At 39.2% G+C, this 17242-nt stretch overlaps 2 protein-coding genes across 2 annotated transcripts; one reads left to right on the top strand and one right to left on the bottom strand.

Annotated features, from left to right (window-relative positions):
• Positions 1–95: 95 nt before the first annotated feature.
• atp6ap1la (ATPase H+ transporting accessory protein 1 like a) lies at positions 96–11133 on the bottom strand. Its single transcript, XM_017450514.3, has 7 exons — positions 10968–11133; positions 4611–4651; positions 4311–4393; positions 3396–3637; positions 3046–3096; positions 2719–2962; positions 96–1970 (listed from the first exon to the last, which is right to left on the bottom strand). Exons 1-7 carry the CDS (start codon positions 11057–11059, stop codon positions 1734–1736), a joined length of 990 nt encoding a protein of 329 aa, XP_017306003.1. The 5' UTR covers positions 11060–11133; the 3' UTR covers positions 96–1733.
• A 3155-nt stretch (positions 11134–14288) lies between these two features.
• On the top strand, positions 14289–16525 carry rps23 (ribosomal protein S23; the record flags this gene model as incomplete). The annotated part of the gene is given in 4 exon segments (NM_001200155.1): positions 14289–14308; positions 14839–14998; positions 16101–16221; positions 16337–16525. Coding segments are annotated over 4 exon segments (432 nt in total). The 3' UTR covers positions 16484–16525.
• Between the last annotated feature and the right edge of the window lie 717 nt (positions 16526–17242).

The raw sequence follows: 17242 nt of genomic DNA, 5'->3' as shown, positions 1-17242 counted from the left end.
ATTGATGGCAATCCACTTACTGGTATGTTTAGGGCTGTGTGTGGTGGTACCTATTCACTGATGGACACGCTAGAGCACAGGCTGGCAAATTGTATGTCACCAGTCAGGAATTTATTTACAGTTTGCACCTAGATGGTGGGTATACCTAATATAAAGGCCAATGTGTTCAACATTAAGCATTTTATCACAGAAAAACTGAACATAACATTAACAAAGACACTGACATCTGGCATGAATGAGCTGCTGGTTTTATTGAACTCAACAGAAATAGTGAGGACAATAATTATTCCACATCAATACACAATAGCCCATTTCATATATGTGTAAATGGAAAAGGACAGGCTAGTCCCTCAATTAGTATATAATGACTATCATCAGTATTGTATACATTTATACGATTGTGGTAGTGAAATGTTTCTAGCCACATGCTGTATGTTACAACTTAACGTTGCGTCCATTGTGCTTCAATGGTTGTAGATAAAATCCAAGTAGCTTATAAGAGGTTTAGATCCATTACATTGTCAAAGGCTCAGCTTGAATGCATTCACTTAAAAATAATTTTAAAAAAGAAGAAATTATAAAACCGGATTAAACATACAAGTTACACACACAAAAAAAGCAAGAACACAACTATTCAAAAACACATCGTCCAGAAAGAGTGCCAGTAAACAATCAAATATCTTAACGTCATCCTCTAAATCTTTGAGGGATTTCATGACACTCGGGTTGTTACATACTGCATAGAAACCATTACTTTATGTACGTCACTCATATACAGTACCAGTGAAAAAGTTTGGACACACCTACTCATAGAAGGTATTTTTGAACAGTTTCTTTCACATTTTAGAATAACAGTCAATTCATCAAGCATATGAATTAATGAAATTGTGCAATAACCCAAAACGTGTTTAAAAACTACATTTGAGATCTTTTATATTTCAAATATTTCAATGCAACCATGATAATATTTTCATACTCGTAGCTTCATCAGAAACCACCTGATGGCTGCTTTTCCCAAAATGAAAAATGTTGTATTTTGCAAGTAAATTTACACGAGCATCAAAATCCATGCTTAAGTCTTTAGAAAGCGAATTTTAAATCTGATGAATAACGTATGTTCAATCAGTTGTGTCCCAACTTCTGACTGGTCCTGTACAGACAATTCTTTTCATATTTTTTGTTCATTTGAACTTTTATGTAAAGAGGATAAAAATGTTCAATTACTGAGATCAAAGTTTCGAGTATTATATTTTTTAAATTTTATTTTAATGTCTAATACACATATAAATCATAATGGTTTATACACAGTTTGTAAGTGAAGTGTAATAAAGCGTCCATATATTATTTAACCTGATTCTCACCAGGAGGTTATATGCTTATATGAGACAGACGACATAAATTCGAAGTACTCTGTGCCAATTTGAATGAAATCTGAGGTTCTCCTTCAGATCCTGATCATTTGTGATCTGTCTCACAAAAAAAAAGAGAAAAAAAAAAGGTGAGAACTAGTTGTAGATACAAATCGGGGTTTCTCCAATTTTAAAATCCTGCAGGAATCCGCTCTTTCTGTCCTACCACAATCCTGCGAGTGTAGTAGCACAGTGAGAAGCGGAAACGCTCTTAACGTGACGTCTCCAGCCTGCTATTGCACTTTCACTCGTACGGGCTTGAGAGTTCAGAGTCGCCAAACTGTCCGTCTCTGTGCTTGTAGGTTGGCGTGCGATCCTACTGGACTACAGGTTGTTCTTCTCAGTGCTTTCGGCTTCTGTGCTTCGGGGGAAGTAGACGGTGGTCTTGTGCTCTTCATAGCGGTCAATGTGCTTGAGGTGGACCACCATGTGCAGGGCGTAGGCGAGGACGAGCAGCAGGATCAGTGACGTGATGAGACCCATGAGGATGGCCGGGGTGAAGAACGTGGCGCAGTCGCTGGCTGAAGAGAACTTGTTCGAGTGGACATTGAACGCTTGAATCTGGTGGGAATTAAAGCAGTAGGTGTGCGATGACATCACAGTGCCATGCAGAAGTATTCACCCCCTCTGAACGTTTCCACATTTTGTAATGTCATAACCTGGAACTGGACTCAACTGGAATTGCAGTCCCCTCTGAAAATACTGGAGCAGCAAGACCAATTTGAATGTTTTCACTAAACACGGGTGGCTCCATACAAAACGTGCCATGTTCGAAATTGTTTAACAGATCTAGATGTAAATATGAGGAAATGAAAGCTGAAATTCTGATCTGTCGTCTCATATTCATTTATTATTATTATTTTTTTAATCTCAAACCCGAATGTCTTCAATGTCTACAGTTAAAAAACAATGGAATTTACCTTGCTGTTCCAATAATTTTGGAGCCGACTGTACATTATATGACAAATCAGCCCATAATACTGATATGTGTGGAAATAAAATAATGGAAATTAAAAAATAATAATAATTTGTGATTGCATACGTATTCATACCCATTGCTGTGAACTTTTGCATTTTTATCCTAAAATTTTTACCGGCTATTTTGTGTAGATTCATGTCATGTAATCTCAATTCCATGCATTCAAATTCCACGTTGTAGCACTACAAAATGTGTAAATCTCCAAGTGGGGGTGAATACTTATGCAAGACACAGCAAATCACAATCACAGTGTGACTTCTCATGCTATATTACCAGCTCAGTCCTTGTGTTCGGTTCACTCCTATTGACCTTCAGAGCTTCAACGCTCACCTGGAAGTCTGTGAAGGTGATGTGCCAGTTTGCCGCGTTGTCCGTGTTGGAGCTGGGCACCAGCAGCGTGTCGTATTTCTGCAGGCTGCTGACGTGCTGGCAGTGGTACGAGTTGGTGGAGGGAGCGTACACGTCCGTGGCGTTGAACGTGGCCTCGTGCGTCCAGTTGTAGTGGATGTGGACGCTGTCCAGAGTGAACCAGTTCTGTCCTGCTGATTCGTAGAATGTGTTGGACATCTGCAGTCTGTCGAAAGCAGGACATAAGATCTGTTTTACTTCGCATGAAGAAGGGTCAATTAATCAGCAGCGCTGGAAATCTGTACTGACCTGATGGCGAGTCCTCTGAGCTCCTCCACGTCTCCAAACCGTATGTTGAGCCTTATGAGAAATACAAAGAGCAATTATGTCTTTGGCTCCACATACTGTATAGTCTCATAAACCCGTATGCCATTCACAATAGAACATAGAAAACATACTGAATGTTTAAATTGAGGAAATGTACCATTTAGAAAAAAAAAAGATCATTTTGAATTTGATGGCCATAACACGACTCAAAAAAGTTAGGACGGGGGCAACAAATGGCTGGAATCTATACAAATGACAGTTCCTTAGTTGGTATTTTCTATTAGTCCCATACAAGTTCTGTACAATCAACTTATTTATCATTTGTAACTTACGTGGCCTTGTCCTTGCTGCAGAATGAGCCTCTGGTGTCCACTATTGCATCAGGGCCAAACACTCTCTGTGTGAGGTCGACTAGTGTGTGATTTCTGTACCTGATGGCCAGCTTCCTGGCTCTAAACAAGATGCATGTTTTACCATTGTAAACGACATTCAGAGGAGAGTATGGCATGATTCCTCCATACTGCAGCAACTTTCTCCTGCTAAGCTGAGGAGACGGCGGCCTCCAGTCATGTAGCTGAAACAGAGCAGGAGATTTAAATGCTTGTAGGTACAAATTCAACTCAGTTACTTCATATGTATTTAAATCAACCAAAACCCACACACATTTGATTGTCTCTTTTGTTTTAAGCTTGAGCAACATGACCTCGAGTAGTGGAGCTACGAGGCAAGTGGAAGTCCGTATCACAGAAAATCTTTTCTGTAAACTTTAGATTTGTTTAGGATTTACTGTAATCTATAAACATGTACGAAACGTTACCGTGTAGCTGAAAACGTAGTGCATTTTGTCATTATGTCCCATAAAATAAGATAGGGTTTGAATTCAACACAGGAACCCAGTCTCTCGGTGTTAGAAAGCGTAATTATACCAGACAATTGGAGGCTGTGCAGATGACAGTATGATAGTAATTGCATTCGATTATGTGTCTTAATAATCCACATCACTACTAATCACATGTTAATTATAAAGATTAATATGCAAGTTGCTCAGGTTGGATTTTTCCTGTAAGAAAATAATATTCCGTAAAGATGCAGTGCTTTAGAGTCCAAACCCGAACAAGACTGAACACTGCTTCCTGTAATCTGTCTTCCTGAGCCACAGTGCAGCCCGTGTGGGATCGGATTGATCTTGGCATGGAGAAAAAGCACAAGGTCACGCTGATGTGCTGGCAGACGAGGCCACACCTCACCTGCAGCGGCGGTCTCATCTCCTCCGCTGTGAACAACGAGCCGTGGTCATACAAGACGCTCTGACTTTCACCGCCGACTCCATCTGTAGAAAGCAAAAGCAAAAAAAAAAAAAAAAAAGGATAAGATTCCCTTATCCAGGCTAATAAATCTAGCTTAAAAGAACAAGGTTGTTCAGTAGGTCACTATTGCATAATACAAGCGTATATTTAAATATGTCATGTGCAATCACATGCTAATAAAAGCAAATCGGTGTGAAAGGGAAAAAAACAGACTAAACACCAGCATTCAAAATGACTCACCTTCTCTGATTTGGCTGTCTTGTGATGCTGCTTCATCAGAACTGTGGAAATGAAAATGCAATGAAACAAAAGATTAAAGACGTTTCATTTGAGGTCTCAAATATAATAGCTTCTATATACAGTACATCCAGTTAATCCACTTTAATCCAGTCTTCCAAGGTTTTCAGAAGTGCATGTGAATCAGCACTGAAATCACACACACACACACACACACACACACACACACACACACACACACACACACACACACACACACACACACACACAAACCCCATGTCAATCAGAGCATCTTTTCACTTTGCTCTTCTGTTTTTCTCAACAGTGTTTATCTGATTAAACATCCTAATTTCTCCTCTCATGCCTGACAAAATGGGTTTAGCCCAGAGGCACTGGAGAATCTGATTAAGAGGTGGCGGTATGAGGACACAGGAGGTGTTAAGACTTGACCTCCTGTCCCAAGAGCATCAAAAATCCCCAAGCTATATCAGAGAAGCAGCTTGTGAGGATGAGAGCGGTGCTCAGTTAATGTTGCATGTGTCTGCTTAATACAGTGAGTACTCTAGACTCCTTCAACCTCTGGTAGCAGGGTCATAGACACGTCTGGTTATTTGATACATCATGATATTCAGTGTTGTTACCGTGGATATTTTCAAATATAGTCTCTGTCTTAGGTAGGTGAATTAGTCTATAGGGACCTCGTGATTCGATTTTGATTCAGGGAGCTTCGATAGATAGATTGATGTGATGTTTTTCTGGGATTTTCACATACAACCATCACAGGATAGTGTGGAAAAACAAAAAAAAAACATCCAGTGAGAGTCAGTTCTGCAAGCAGTTAAAACCTTGTTGAGAGAGGTCAGACGACTGGTTTAAGCTGACAAGATGGCTACAGCAACTCTAAATAACGACTCTTTACAACCATGGTGAGCAGAAAAGCATCACAGAACACACAACCTTGAGACAGATGGGCTACAACAGCAAAAGACCACACTGGGTTCAACTCCTGTCAGATAAGAACATGAATCTGAGATTACAATTAGACAGCTGAAGATTGGAAAAATGTCCCGTGGTCTGCTGGATCATGTGTAGGGTCAGAATTTAGCATCAGCACCGGGACTCCATGGACACAACCTGCCTTATGTCAACAGTTCAGGCTGGTCGTGGTGGTGTAATGGTGTGGGGAATGGTTTTCTGGCACACTTTATACCAATCAATCATGGTTTCAATGCCATAGTCTCACAACACCTGAGTACTATTGCTCATCATGTGCATCCCTTTATGGACACAAAGAAAAATCCTATCCAATCCTATCCAGTATTGATATGTTGTTTTTAATAATGGGGTCAGTGACTACCACACTGTAGTACATTATACTACTCCATCTAAGATGTTGGTGTGTATATTTACGTAGTGCAGGCTCTCAGTGGACCCTGTTCTGACTCATCACAGCTCCGGGAAGGTTTGCGTGTCCAATAAGTTAGTATATTAGTATCTTCTCATGTAGCCCGAGCCACCTACCTAACATGCATGCTGCAGACAGTTACAAGCACCGTTCAATACTGTTTCAGTGTGATGAAAAGGTCATCGAGCAGCGAGGAGATAAGTCCTCCAAGTTATTGCATTCAGCAGATGTCAGTGTTATGTAACTATATTTAGCCCAGCAGTGAGTAATCATTTATCCGAGCCTGCGAGAGGTCCAAACTTAGCAGCAGGAGCCAACACTGACAATAAATCCCCCTAAAGAAAACACCACCCAGGTAAAACAGGGCTTTTCAAGCACTTGGACTGCTGAGGGTGGTGGCGATAAAATGAGACTAGACTGTCATTTTCTCTGATTCAGCTACAGCTTAAAGGATCTACCTGCGTCACAGCACCTGCACATGTGGGTCAATCAGCTGGCGATGGTGCAGTTATATAATGGAAGAGAGAGATACACCTCTATGGGAAGAATTCAGTGCTAGCTCAGTGATTCTCCTGGTTGGATGATTGTTTTCTCAGTAGTTCTGTATAAATAAAACTATTATAAAGAGCATCACATATAGGCTTACCTGTAGTTTGTGATGTCATTAAGCATGTGTCCAATATACGAATCACAAGCCACATTTCAAGTTTTTCCATTAATAATTTTCCACTCTTTTTTTTCATGAGGGGAATCTCTGCTGCCCATGTTAAATTTAAAGGTTCATATATGACAACAAGAGCCATCTTTTTTACCTGTTTAAAAAATGTCATCTGGCCAATACATAAAATGTCACATTATCCTCTGCAAATGTATCATTTTCATGCCTTTTTGACATTTTTGAGCTCAAAAAATCGACACATTGATACCAAAATCACAGTGATGTCTCGTGATAACTGAGTTTACTAGTTAAGTTCACTAACAGTTCGCTACCCGACTAGCATTCAGGATCAAGTAGGACGTTTCCTAAATTAGGATGTTTCCAAAATACATTTTTTATATATATATATTCATTAAAAAAACTGGCGTAATTAAGGTACGGTATGGACCTCAGGTCAGCTTTCATAGATTAATTAAAATGTTTGAATTATTTGACATTTGTAATGGTTCAAAACATAATTTCAGTGTTTTAAAATGACATGTTTTCTTCGTACTTTAAGAGTAAGGGTCTGAGTTTAAGTACTGTACTATAAGAGAGCCACTGCTGGGACTTTAAGCAAGATACAACTCGTAACTGCTCAGTTATACACTGTCAAAAAGACAGTATGTTTTTGGACTCATCAATGTACAAACAATGGGCCTCATTTATCAAGCTGGAAAAGAAGAAATGTGTTCGTAAATCATTCGCTGAAATGTGTACACAAGAAATATGGTATTGATGAAAATCTAGTTAGTTGGGGAAAACATTCATATCCTCTGAGAGCTCCTGAGTTTGTGTGATTTTTTTTTTTTTTGCTGTCGAGGTTAAATCTTGTTCATTTAAATTAGGGAAAATTTTGTGAAACTCAATTCATATTAGTGTGTCGACATGCTGCAGTGGCTGAGCTGCATAATTGAAAGATTTAGCGCACAACGTGCTTTGGAGGCGCTCTTTCACTGTTTAGTCATTCAACTCGCTGTGGGTTTAGCCTTTTATGGAGTTTTGTGGGCGTCGCTAAATGTGAACGTCTGTGCCGGGAACGTGCTTTGAGTTAGGGGGCTTTAAACGAGTCTGACGAGTCCAGCGTTGACCGAATTTTTGTAACTCTGTTAGGATTTTTTAGTTTAGTTTGGACTGCAAAAACATTACACAGAAAAAAAGTCTTTTCAAGGATGCTTAAGGGTTCGTTAGATAATTAAGGGTTCTTTCCTAAGCTTTCGAAAAAGGATTCTACCGCGATTCCAAAAAAGTTGGGACGCTGTGTAAAATGTAAATAAAAACAGTATGCGATGATTTGCCAATCTCATAAAATCAGATGTTATTCACAATAGAACATAGAAAACATATCAAATGTTTAAACTGAGGAAATTTACCATTTTAAGGAAGAAATAAGGACATTTTGAATTTGATGGCAGCAACACATCTCAAAAAAGTTGGGACAGGGCCAAGTTTACCACTTTCTAGCATCCCCTCTTTTTTTAACAACAGTCTGTATAATGTCTGGGAACTGAGGAGACCAGTTGCTGGAATTTTGGGAGAGCAATGTTGTCCCATTCGTGTCTGATACAGGACTCTAGCTGCTCAACAGTCCTGGGTCTTCTTTATCGTATTTTTTGTTTTACGATGCGCCAAATGTTTTCAACTGGTGAAAAGTCTGGACTGCAGGCAGGCTCTAGTTCAGCACCCGGACTCTTCTACTATGAAGCCATGCTGTTGAAATAGATGCAGTATGTGGTTTAGCACTGTCTTGCTGAAATATGCAAGGCCTTCCCTGAAAAAGACATCATCTGGATGGAAGCATGTGTTGCGCTAAAACCTGTACATACCATTCAACATTGATGATGCCTTTCCAGATGTGGAAGCTACCCATTCCATAGGCACTAATGAACCCCTATACCATCAGCAGGCTTTTGAACTGAGTGCTGATAAAAAGCTGGATGGTCCCTCTCCTCTTTAATATAAGGGAATGCAGAGTCCATAGTTTCCAAATCGAATTTAAAATTTCGATTCGTCTGAACACAGAGCAGTTTTCCACTTTGCCTCAGTCCATTTTAAATGATCTTTGGCCCAGAGAAGACGGCGGCGTTTCTGGATCATGTTCACATATCGCTTCTTCTTCGCATGATGGAGTTTTAACCAGCATTTGTGGATGGCACTGCGAACTGTGTTCACAGACGATGAGTTCTGGAGGTGTTTCTGAGCTCATGCAGTGATTCCCATTACAGAATCCTGCCTGTTATTAACGCAGTGCCGCCTGAGGACCCGAAGATCACGGCCATGCAATATTGACTTTCAAACTTTTCCCTTGCGCACAGAGATTTCTCCAGATTCTCAGAATCTTTTGATATTATGTACTGTAGATGATATATGTGAGATATTCATAGTCTTCGCAATTTTACATTGAGGAACATTATCCTGAAATTGTTCCACAAATTGTAGATGCAGTTTTTCGCAGATTGGTAAACCTCTGCCCATCTTTACTTCTAAAAGACTCTGCCTTTCTAAGATGCTCTTTTTATACCAAATCATGTTACTGACCTGTTACCAATTAACTTCCAGCTGTTTCTTTTTAGTAACACTTACTTTTCCAAGCTTTTGACCCCGTCCCAACTTTTTTGAGATGTGTTACGGCTATCAAATTCAAAATTACCTTATTTTTTCCCTTAAAATGGTAAATTTCCTCAGTTCAAACCTTTGATAAGCTTTCTATGTTCTATTGTGAATAACATATGAGTTTGTGAGATTTGCAAATCATTGCATTCTGTTTTTATTTACATTTATTTACATTTTTCACAGCATCACAACTTGCCCAACAAAGTACCCGTAACGGTTTTAAATGTACTACTCTACAAGGTTCCACCACACTGACAAATTAAAAGCGAGTTTAGTACCTTTTTTTTTTTCTTTTTCTTGAAAGAGTACTTACTTAGTATTTGAATTTTGCCTTACATATAATTTGTCCTGATAAAATATTCTGCTACAGGAATAAATATAAATGCAAATCTGAAGCTGCACCTTGGCTCTTTGCCCAATAAAAGATGATTCATAAACTGTTTCAGCTCTAAGTGCTCTGTTATAAACTTATTGAAGCCTTCGCTGTTCATGGGTTTGACTGAAATGATGCAATATGTTGCAACCAGTATTTTTTTAAGTCCACTTTGCTGGCTAAGAAAACTGAGGCAAAATGGACCAGTAAACACCAAAGAAGTGCAGAGGTACCTACCCATGAAAAGCTAAATTTAAATAAATAAATTAATGTTTTCACAATGATGAATCACAAGTCTTTGTAAACATGTCTGTAATTCTGATCAAAATATTAGGTATTTCAACTGAGACATTTGTGTCCCGAAACAAACAAATTCACACTGATTTTAGTTTCCGAAACCATCTGGTGGATAAGGGGGGGGGGCAACATTCTTGGTAAAACATCTGAAGTAGCCAGCATATGGATGGTTTTTCCTCAAACACACATCCACGTAATAAAGTTTGCCAGCCTGGTGTGTAAATGAAAGGTTGATTGATCCTGATGGATGCTTTTTTTCACCAGCTGCTCTGGTGATTTCTCAAAGATAACCCGTCATTTCTGATGTTACTTCCAAAGTTACTGCACTTCATCAAGATGGTGCATCAAAGCATCAGTCGTTTTGTATAACTGTGGCAATTCGTGAAACATTTTAGGAACGAAAGATCGATGTTACTGATGCTGATTCCCTACAAAACATGGATTGTTTGTACGTGTGGAACGCACCTTCATGGTTGAGGACATCTGTAATGAGGGTGCGTTCAAGCACAGTGCAGGTTTAAGAGATTCTCATCAGCACCACTGCACTGAAGGAAGGCATCCTCAGCTCATCCTCACCAGCCTCCACATTCCTTCACTACTCTGTTATGCGAAATCTGCCCACTGCACTCCATCTACAACCTCTTGTAATAGCCACACAGTTCTCCGAGGCTTTATTCCAGGGTGAGATATGGATGTGCCTTGTAAACTGACGCCTTCATTCCATGGATTTTCTCTCGCGTTTCACTGACAGAGCCGAGTTCAGTTTCAATGCAGATACAACACACATCTCATCTACAGCAGACAAAAGGAGCAGTCTGCACCTATTTCACCTTCATAATCCAGCCTAACAAACATTCCTTTATATACTGCATGTGTACCTATATATTCATAAAAGATACTGCATCATTCCTAGTTTTTCAATAATATTCCTGCACAGGTAAATTTCAGGTAAAATTAAACCTTTTGTTTTCCTACCTCCCCTCCACAAAAGCAGGCACTTGTTCGTAAGACGAAGATATCTGCAGGAAAATAACTGAAAATAAAGCCAAAGACATCGGTGCTGCCATGTATATATGTAAAACGTTCAGAGCTGTTCTCCTCAAACGAAGACTGCTGCTTCATAATCTGCCCTGATAACCGACCGAACCCTCTCTGTGATTGGCATGAGCGGCAGCCAATCAACGCGCCCAGGAGGACAACCGTGCAATCTGACCACGCCCCTTCGGTGTTTTTTTTTTTTGTATTATTTCTTTCATTATTATCTCAACGCGCAACAAAAAGCATAAACATGTAGGTCAGCACTAGTAGGAAGTACACCCTATATCCTTTTACTATTAATTATGTAATACACTACACTATATATTGCCAAAAGTATGTGGACCCCTGACCATCACACTTATGTGCTTCTTTTATTTTTTACATCCCATTCCAGATTTAGTCCCTGCTTTGCTGTTATAATAACCTCCACTCTTCTTGGAAGGCTTTCCATTAGATTTTGGAGAGTTGCTGTGGGAATTTGTGTTCCTTCAGCCACAAGAACAATAAAGAGATCAGGCACTGATGTTGGATGAGGAGGCCTCGGGTGCAGTCAGCGTTCAAGTTCATCCCAAGGGTGTTCAGTGGGGTTGAGGTCTGGGCTCTGTTACAGTTACATTTGTATAACGCTTTTCTAGAAACTCAAAGCGCTTTACATTGGGCGGGGGGCGGTAGCATCCATCTGGATGATGTGACGGCAGCCATAGTGCACCAGAACGCCCACCACGCGCCAGCTATTAGTGGAGAGGAGAGTGATGTAGCCAATCCAGGGATGGGGATTATTAGGGGGCCATGATAGAGAATGGCCAATGGGGGAATTTTGCCAGCACACCCGGGTATACCCCTACTCTTTTACGATAAGTGTCCTGGGATTTTTAATGACCACAGAGAGTCAGGACCTCGTTTAATGTCTTATCCAAAAGACGGTGCTGTTCTTACGGTATAGTGTCCCTGTCCCTATACTGGGTCATTAGGATCCACACAGACCACAGGGTGAGCACTCCCTGCAGGCCCTACTAATGGCAGGACACTCGAGTTCTTCCACTCCAACCTTGACAAACCATGTCTTCACGGAACTCGCTTAGGGCACAGGAGCGTTCAAATTCCAGTGGAAGACAATATTTTATGTTACAACATAGAAAACCATCCTATACAATTCTGTGCTTACAAATTTGTTGGGGAAGGAACACATATGGGTGTGAAGGTCAGATGTGTGCAAATTTACAGTATATACATGCAGTATATAACCTGAATTTGGACAGGACAGACTAATTGATCTTCTCTATAGTCTTGATTAAATGTGGGGTCAAATAATTCCATTAAAGGATATGTCCTACACAGAAACCCAACCCTGGCATGGAGAACCCCTTCTCCTGCATATTTTAGTGTGTTCCATGCTCTAACACATCCATTTCAGCTCAGGAAAGGGCAGTTCATTAGCTGAATTAGGGTTAGAATTTATGTAAAACATGGTAAACTGAGTATAATCAAGTCTACAGTTATCTAATTAGAGTGGTACATTGACAGAGGAGGTAGTATTGCTGCATTACAGTTCCAGGGTCCACGGGCCGATCCTTAACTCGGGTTACTGTCTATGTGGAGTTTCACACGTTCTCCCGTTTCCTTCCTCCTCCCAAAAATATGCCGTCAGGTGGACTAGTTTTGTGATCCTGTGCCCCTGTAGCCTCAGATTCCTTTTCTTGTCTAAAAGGAGGGGAAATCGAACTTGAACCTCAAGATTTTGCATATTCATGAGTGAGTGTATGGGCGCAAGGTGGCTTAGTGGTCAGCATGTTCGCCTCACACCTCCAAGGTTGTGGGTTTTATTCCCGCCGCGGTCCTCTGTGTGCGGAGGTTGCATGTTCCTCTGCGAACCCTGGTTTCTTGTCCAAAGTGTATCAGTTATGCCCTGCGATGGATTGGCACCCAATCCAGGGTGTACCCCGCCTTATGCCCCATGCTCCCTGGGATAGGCTCCAGGTTCCCCATGACCATGTAGTATAAGCGGTATAGGAAATGGATGGATGAGTGAGTGTATATAATTTGTATCCAAATGATGGCCAAAAGTATGTGGACACCTGACCATTTAAACACCCCTTTCCAAAACCATGGAATGGAGTTAGTCCCAGCTTTGTGGATATCCCAGAAGGCTTTGCACTAGATTTTGGGGATTTGTGCTCATTCAGCCACAAAAGTACAAAAGGTCAGGCACTGAAGTCTGGCAAAAAGCCTAGCGCAAAATCATCCCAGAAGTTTTCAGTAGGGTTGAGGTCAGCATGAGGTCAGTGAAGGCAAATTGTAACGCTACAATGAATGGTGTGTTGGTCAGGTGTCCTCATACTTTTGGCCATATAATGTATGTAATTACATGTCTACATTTACAAATGCAAAACAAAAAATGTTTTAAATTGATTGCTTGGTTTAAGCTGATCAATTTAATTATAAAAACAGATGGAATTCTATGTATGTTTTAGGTTTTATGTATTATTATTATTAGTATTAGTAGTAGTTGTTAGTAGTAGTTAGTAGTAGTAGTAATAGAAGTATTAATAGTATTGGTAGTTGTTAGTAGTAGTAGTAATAGAAGTATTAATAGTATTAGTAGTTGTTAGTAGTAGTTGCAGTAGTAGTAGTTGTTAGTAGTAGTAGTAATAGAAGTATTAATAGTATTAGTAGTAGTTAGTAGCAGTAGTAGTAATAGTAATAGAAGTATTAATAGTATTACTAGTTGTTAGTTGTAGTTAGTATTAGTAGTAATAGAAGTATTAATAGTAGTAGTAGTTGTTAGTAGTAGTTAGTAGTATTAGCAGTAGTAGTAATAGTAGTAGAAGTATCAATAGTATTAGTAGTTGTTAGTAGTAGTAGCAGTTGTTAGTAGTAGTAGTAATAGAAGTATTAATAGTATTAGTAGTAGTAGTAGCAGTAGTAGTAATAGAAGTATTAATATTATTAGTAGTTCGTAGTAGTAGTAGTAGCAGTAGTAGTGGTAGTAGTAGTAAATATTTGTAGTATTATACATTATTGTACCCTCGTTGCACTATTATTACATATATTTAAAAACGTCTATATACCGCTATACATGCGGTTTTATTAAGGTATATAATTTTTGCAACGATATATACGTGTATAAAATGCATACATATTTTGTTCTACAGCCAAAAGGGTACTCTTTTATAAACAGGCATTTCAGTGAACACCTATCAGACTTGCGCAGGACGCAACTTGCGCAAAGCATTCTGGGATCTCTCTTTCCTCCCCGGACTTCCATCCAGCCGACATGGGTATGCGCCTTAGTTGAATTTAAACGTGCTTTAAATGCATATTAAACGATAAATATGCCTTTAAATACTAATATATACAACAAGATAATACAGTTATACCCGTGAACCTTTTGGTAAATCGTGTATTTGCCGTGTAGTTCTAAGTATTTTTTACTCATTTATTTCTCGACAACGTGGAGAGCCTCCACGCCATATTGTGAGCCAACATGGCTAACAGCTTCACTAAGCGCTTGTGCTAACGGATACAGGCAAAAATAATGTTGTGAATTCAGTTATAAATCCGAATAAATGATTCAAAAAGTGTGCGTGTCGCATTTGAAGTGTATGATAGTGTTGAAATAAGACCGCAATGTCTCTTATTAAGCCGGAGGAATGAGTAAAGAGATGTTCTGAATGGCTTTCTCTTTGACATGAAGTGCAATATTACTTAATATTATTAATATTTACACTACACCTGCACTCTAACAACGCTGTTTTTGATAAGCTTGAGAATCCAGTGTCTGTTCTTCAGCTATTCTTGTGTATTGTAGGTAAGTGCCGTGGATTGCGTACCGCCAGAAAGCTGCGGGATCACCGCCGTGAGCAGAAGTGGCATGATAAACAGTACAAGAAGGCCCATTTGGGCACGGCACTGAAGGCTAACCCCTTCGGAGGAGCTTCACACGCCAAAGGAATCGTGCTTGAGAAAGTGTAAGTGCAGGGTTTCTAACTTCTATGGCATATTTTGTTCCAAATGAAGTGTCCTTACACATCGTAAAGGGGACAGGTTTGTTTTTTTTTTTTAAGTGATCAAGTCATGATGTGTTGTTGGAAAATAAGCAAGCATCACCACTACACCAGAGTTGATTGCTTTCCAGCACCTGCATGCCAAAGAGTGCACTACTGTATCACTCTAAAATACTTGCTCCCCTTCTTCTTTTTCCTCTGGAAAATGCTTGTGTTGGATATTTGTTAAGAAACTGTATTAAAAGTGCTGCCAGGTGTCTTTATTATTATTATTATTATTATTATTTTTATTTTATTTTTTTACAAAATAATGCAGTAATAGACAGTGGTGGCTTGACAGTTAAGGCTCTGGGTTACTGATCAGAAGGTCGGGGGTTCAAGCCCCAGCACTGCCATGCTGCCACTGTTGGGCCCTTGAGCAAGGCCCTTAACACTCTCTGCTTCAGGGGCGCTGTATCATGGCTGACCCTGTGCTCTGACCCCAACTTCCTGACGTGCTTGGATATGCAAAGAAAAAAACAATTTCACTTTGCTGTAATGTATATTTGACCAATAAAGACTCATTATCATTAACTGTTCTCAAAAAAAAATATCCAGAATATTGCGTTTATTATGATGTCATTTTAGGTAAGTTTATCTCAATATATTGTGATTTCTCTTTATAGAGCAAAATTATTTTAATTGCTTAGGACACAGGTTGTTCGAATATAGTTATTGTAATTATTCATTTGTTGACTGCCACAAAAACATTTTTTTTTTTTTTTTTTTTTTTTTTTTTTTTTTTTACACTTCATGAACAGTAAATCTTAGGATCTTAACAGTATCCAGCATTTCTTTCCTGAAGATTAGGGTGCAAATCGACGCTGAGTCATCACTTCTCCAGAAATGACTCAAATGCTCATTGGTTTTAATTTCACACTCTCCATTAAAATTGAATGTTTATGGGATTTCTTGAATTCACTCTAATCTCTTCACGAGTTATTTCGTTTGGCCCTTCTTCACTGTTTAAGTGTGTTGTCGATCTCGAATGTAGCTTTAACAATTCACTTGCTCTTTCCTTTCACAGCGGTGTTGAAGCCAAGCAGCCCAACTCTGCTATTAGGAAGTGTGTCAGAGTCCAGCTTATCAAGAACGGCAAGAAGATCACTGCATTCGTCCCCAACGACGGTTGCCTGAATTTCATCGAGGTGCGTTTGGATTTTAAAATTTATTTGGCAGCTGAGTTATTGATTAATGTTGACCGCATTAATGAACTTCATACTCCTACAGCTGTGAGTTTGATGTTTATGTTTGCGTTTACAGGAAAACGATGAGGTACTGGTGGCAGGGTTCGGTCGTAAGGGACACGCCGTCGGTGATATCCCTGGAGTACGTTTCAAGGTGGTGAAGGTGGCCAATGTTTCTCTCCTGGCTCTCTACAAAGGCAAGAAGGAGAGACCTAGGTCATAAATACATAATGCCCAGAAAACAATAAATCAATGTTTTTCAAGTACACAAACAGTGTGGCTTGTATTATTATTATTATTTTTTTAATAATTCAGCTTTTTGAAGACTTGATGTTATCATATTGGCCTATGGATTAATTTATACTCTAATACTAATAGAAAAATTAATTTTTCCATTCCAAATTTCCATTATCTAGATGGTTAGTAACTCGTGAATAAATCAGCTGCAATTAAAAGTGGCTGTGTTTAGATTTTGGATTGTCTAGTGTTTGTTTTTATTTATTCATTTATTATTTAAAAATGTTAAGCCAATGGAGTGATGGCCAGTATTACCCTAATCAGAGTAGGTAAGATTTAAAAAAAAAATTCCACCACAGGTGTTGATCAGTAGTTTTTTTTTTTCCTTGTTCTGAAACAAATCATAACTGTAGTCTTTCTGTAAGCAGTACTGATTCATGGAAGGTAGTTTTTGAGCAGGGTCTTTAAAGATGGTTTTGTTAATACAGTGTCTGCTGCGTATTCAGTATTCACCAATTCACCAATTTAAAGGTTTCAAACGTTTTTTGGTGGATTAATTAAAAAAAAAAAAAAAAAAACCCACACAAAATGTACGTACGTTTGGGAGATTTTCTCACTGTAGTCTTCTATTTTGACCTGACCTTTTGAGACTGAGGATTCTGCATCAAACATTTGGGATTAGTTGAAAACACAACCTTTATTAGGGCTGTGACAATTTCAAAAATGGATGTGCTTGGAGAGTATT

Source organism: Ictalurus punctatus, chromosome 21 (genome assembly GCF_001660625.3).
Source record: "Ictalurus punctatus breed USDA103 chromosome 21, Coco_2.0, whole genome shotgun sequence".
Classification (NCBI taxonomy): domain Eukaryota; kingdom Metazoa; phylum Chordata; class Actinopteri; order Siluriformes; family Ictaluridae; genus Ictalurus; species Ictalurus punctatus.
Note: the sequence above shows the minus strand (reverse complement) of the source record. Positions and strands in the feature narration are given on the sequence as shown.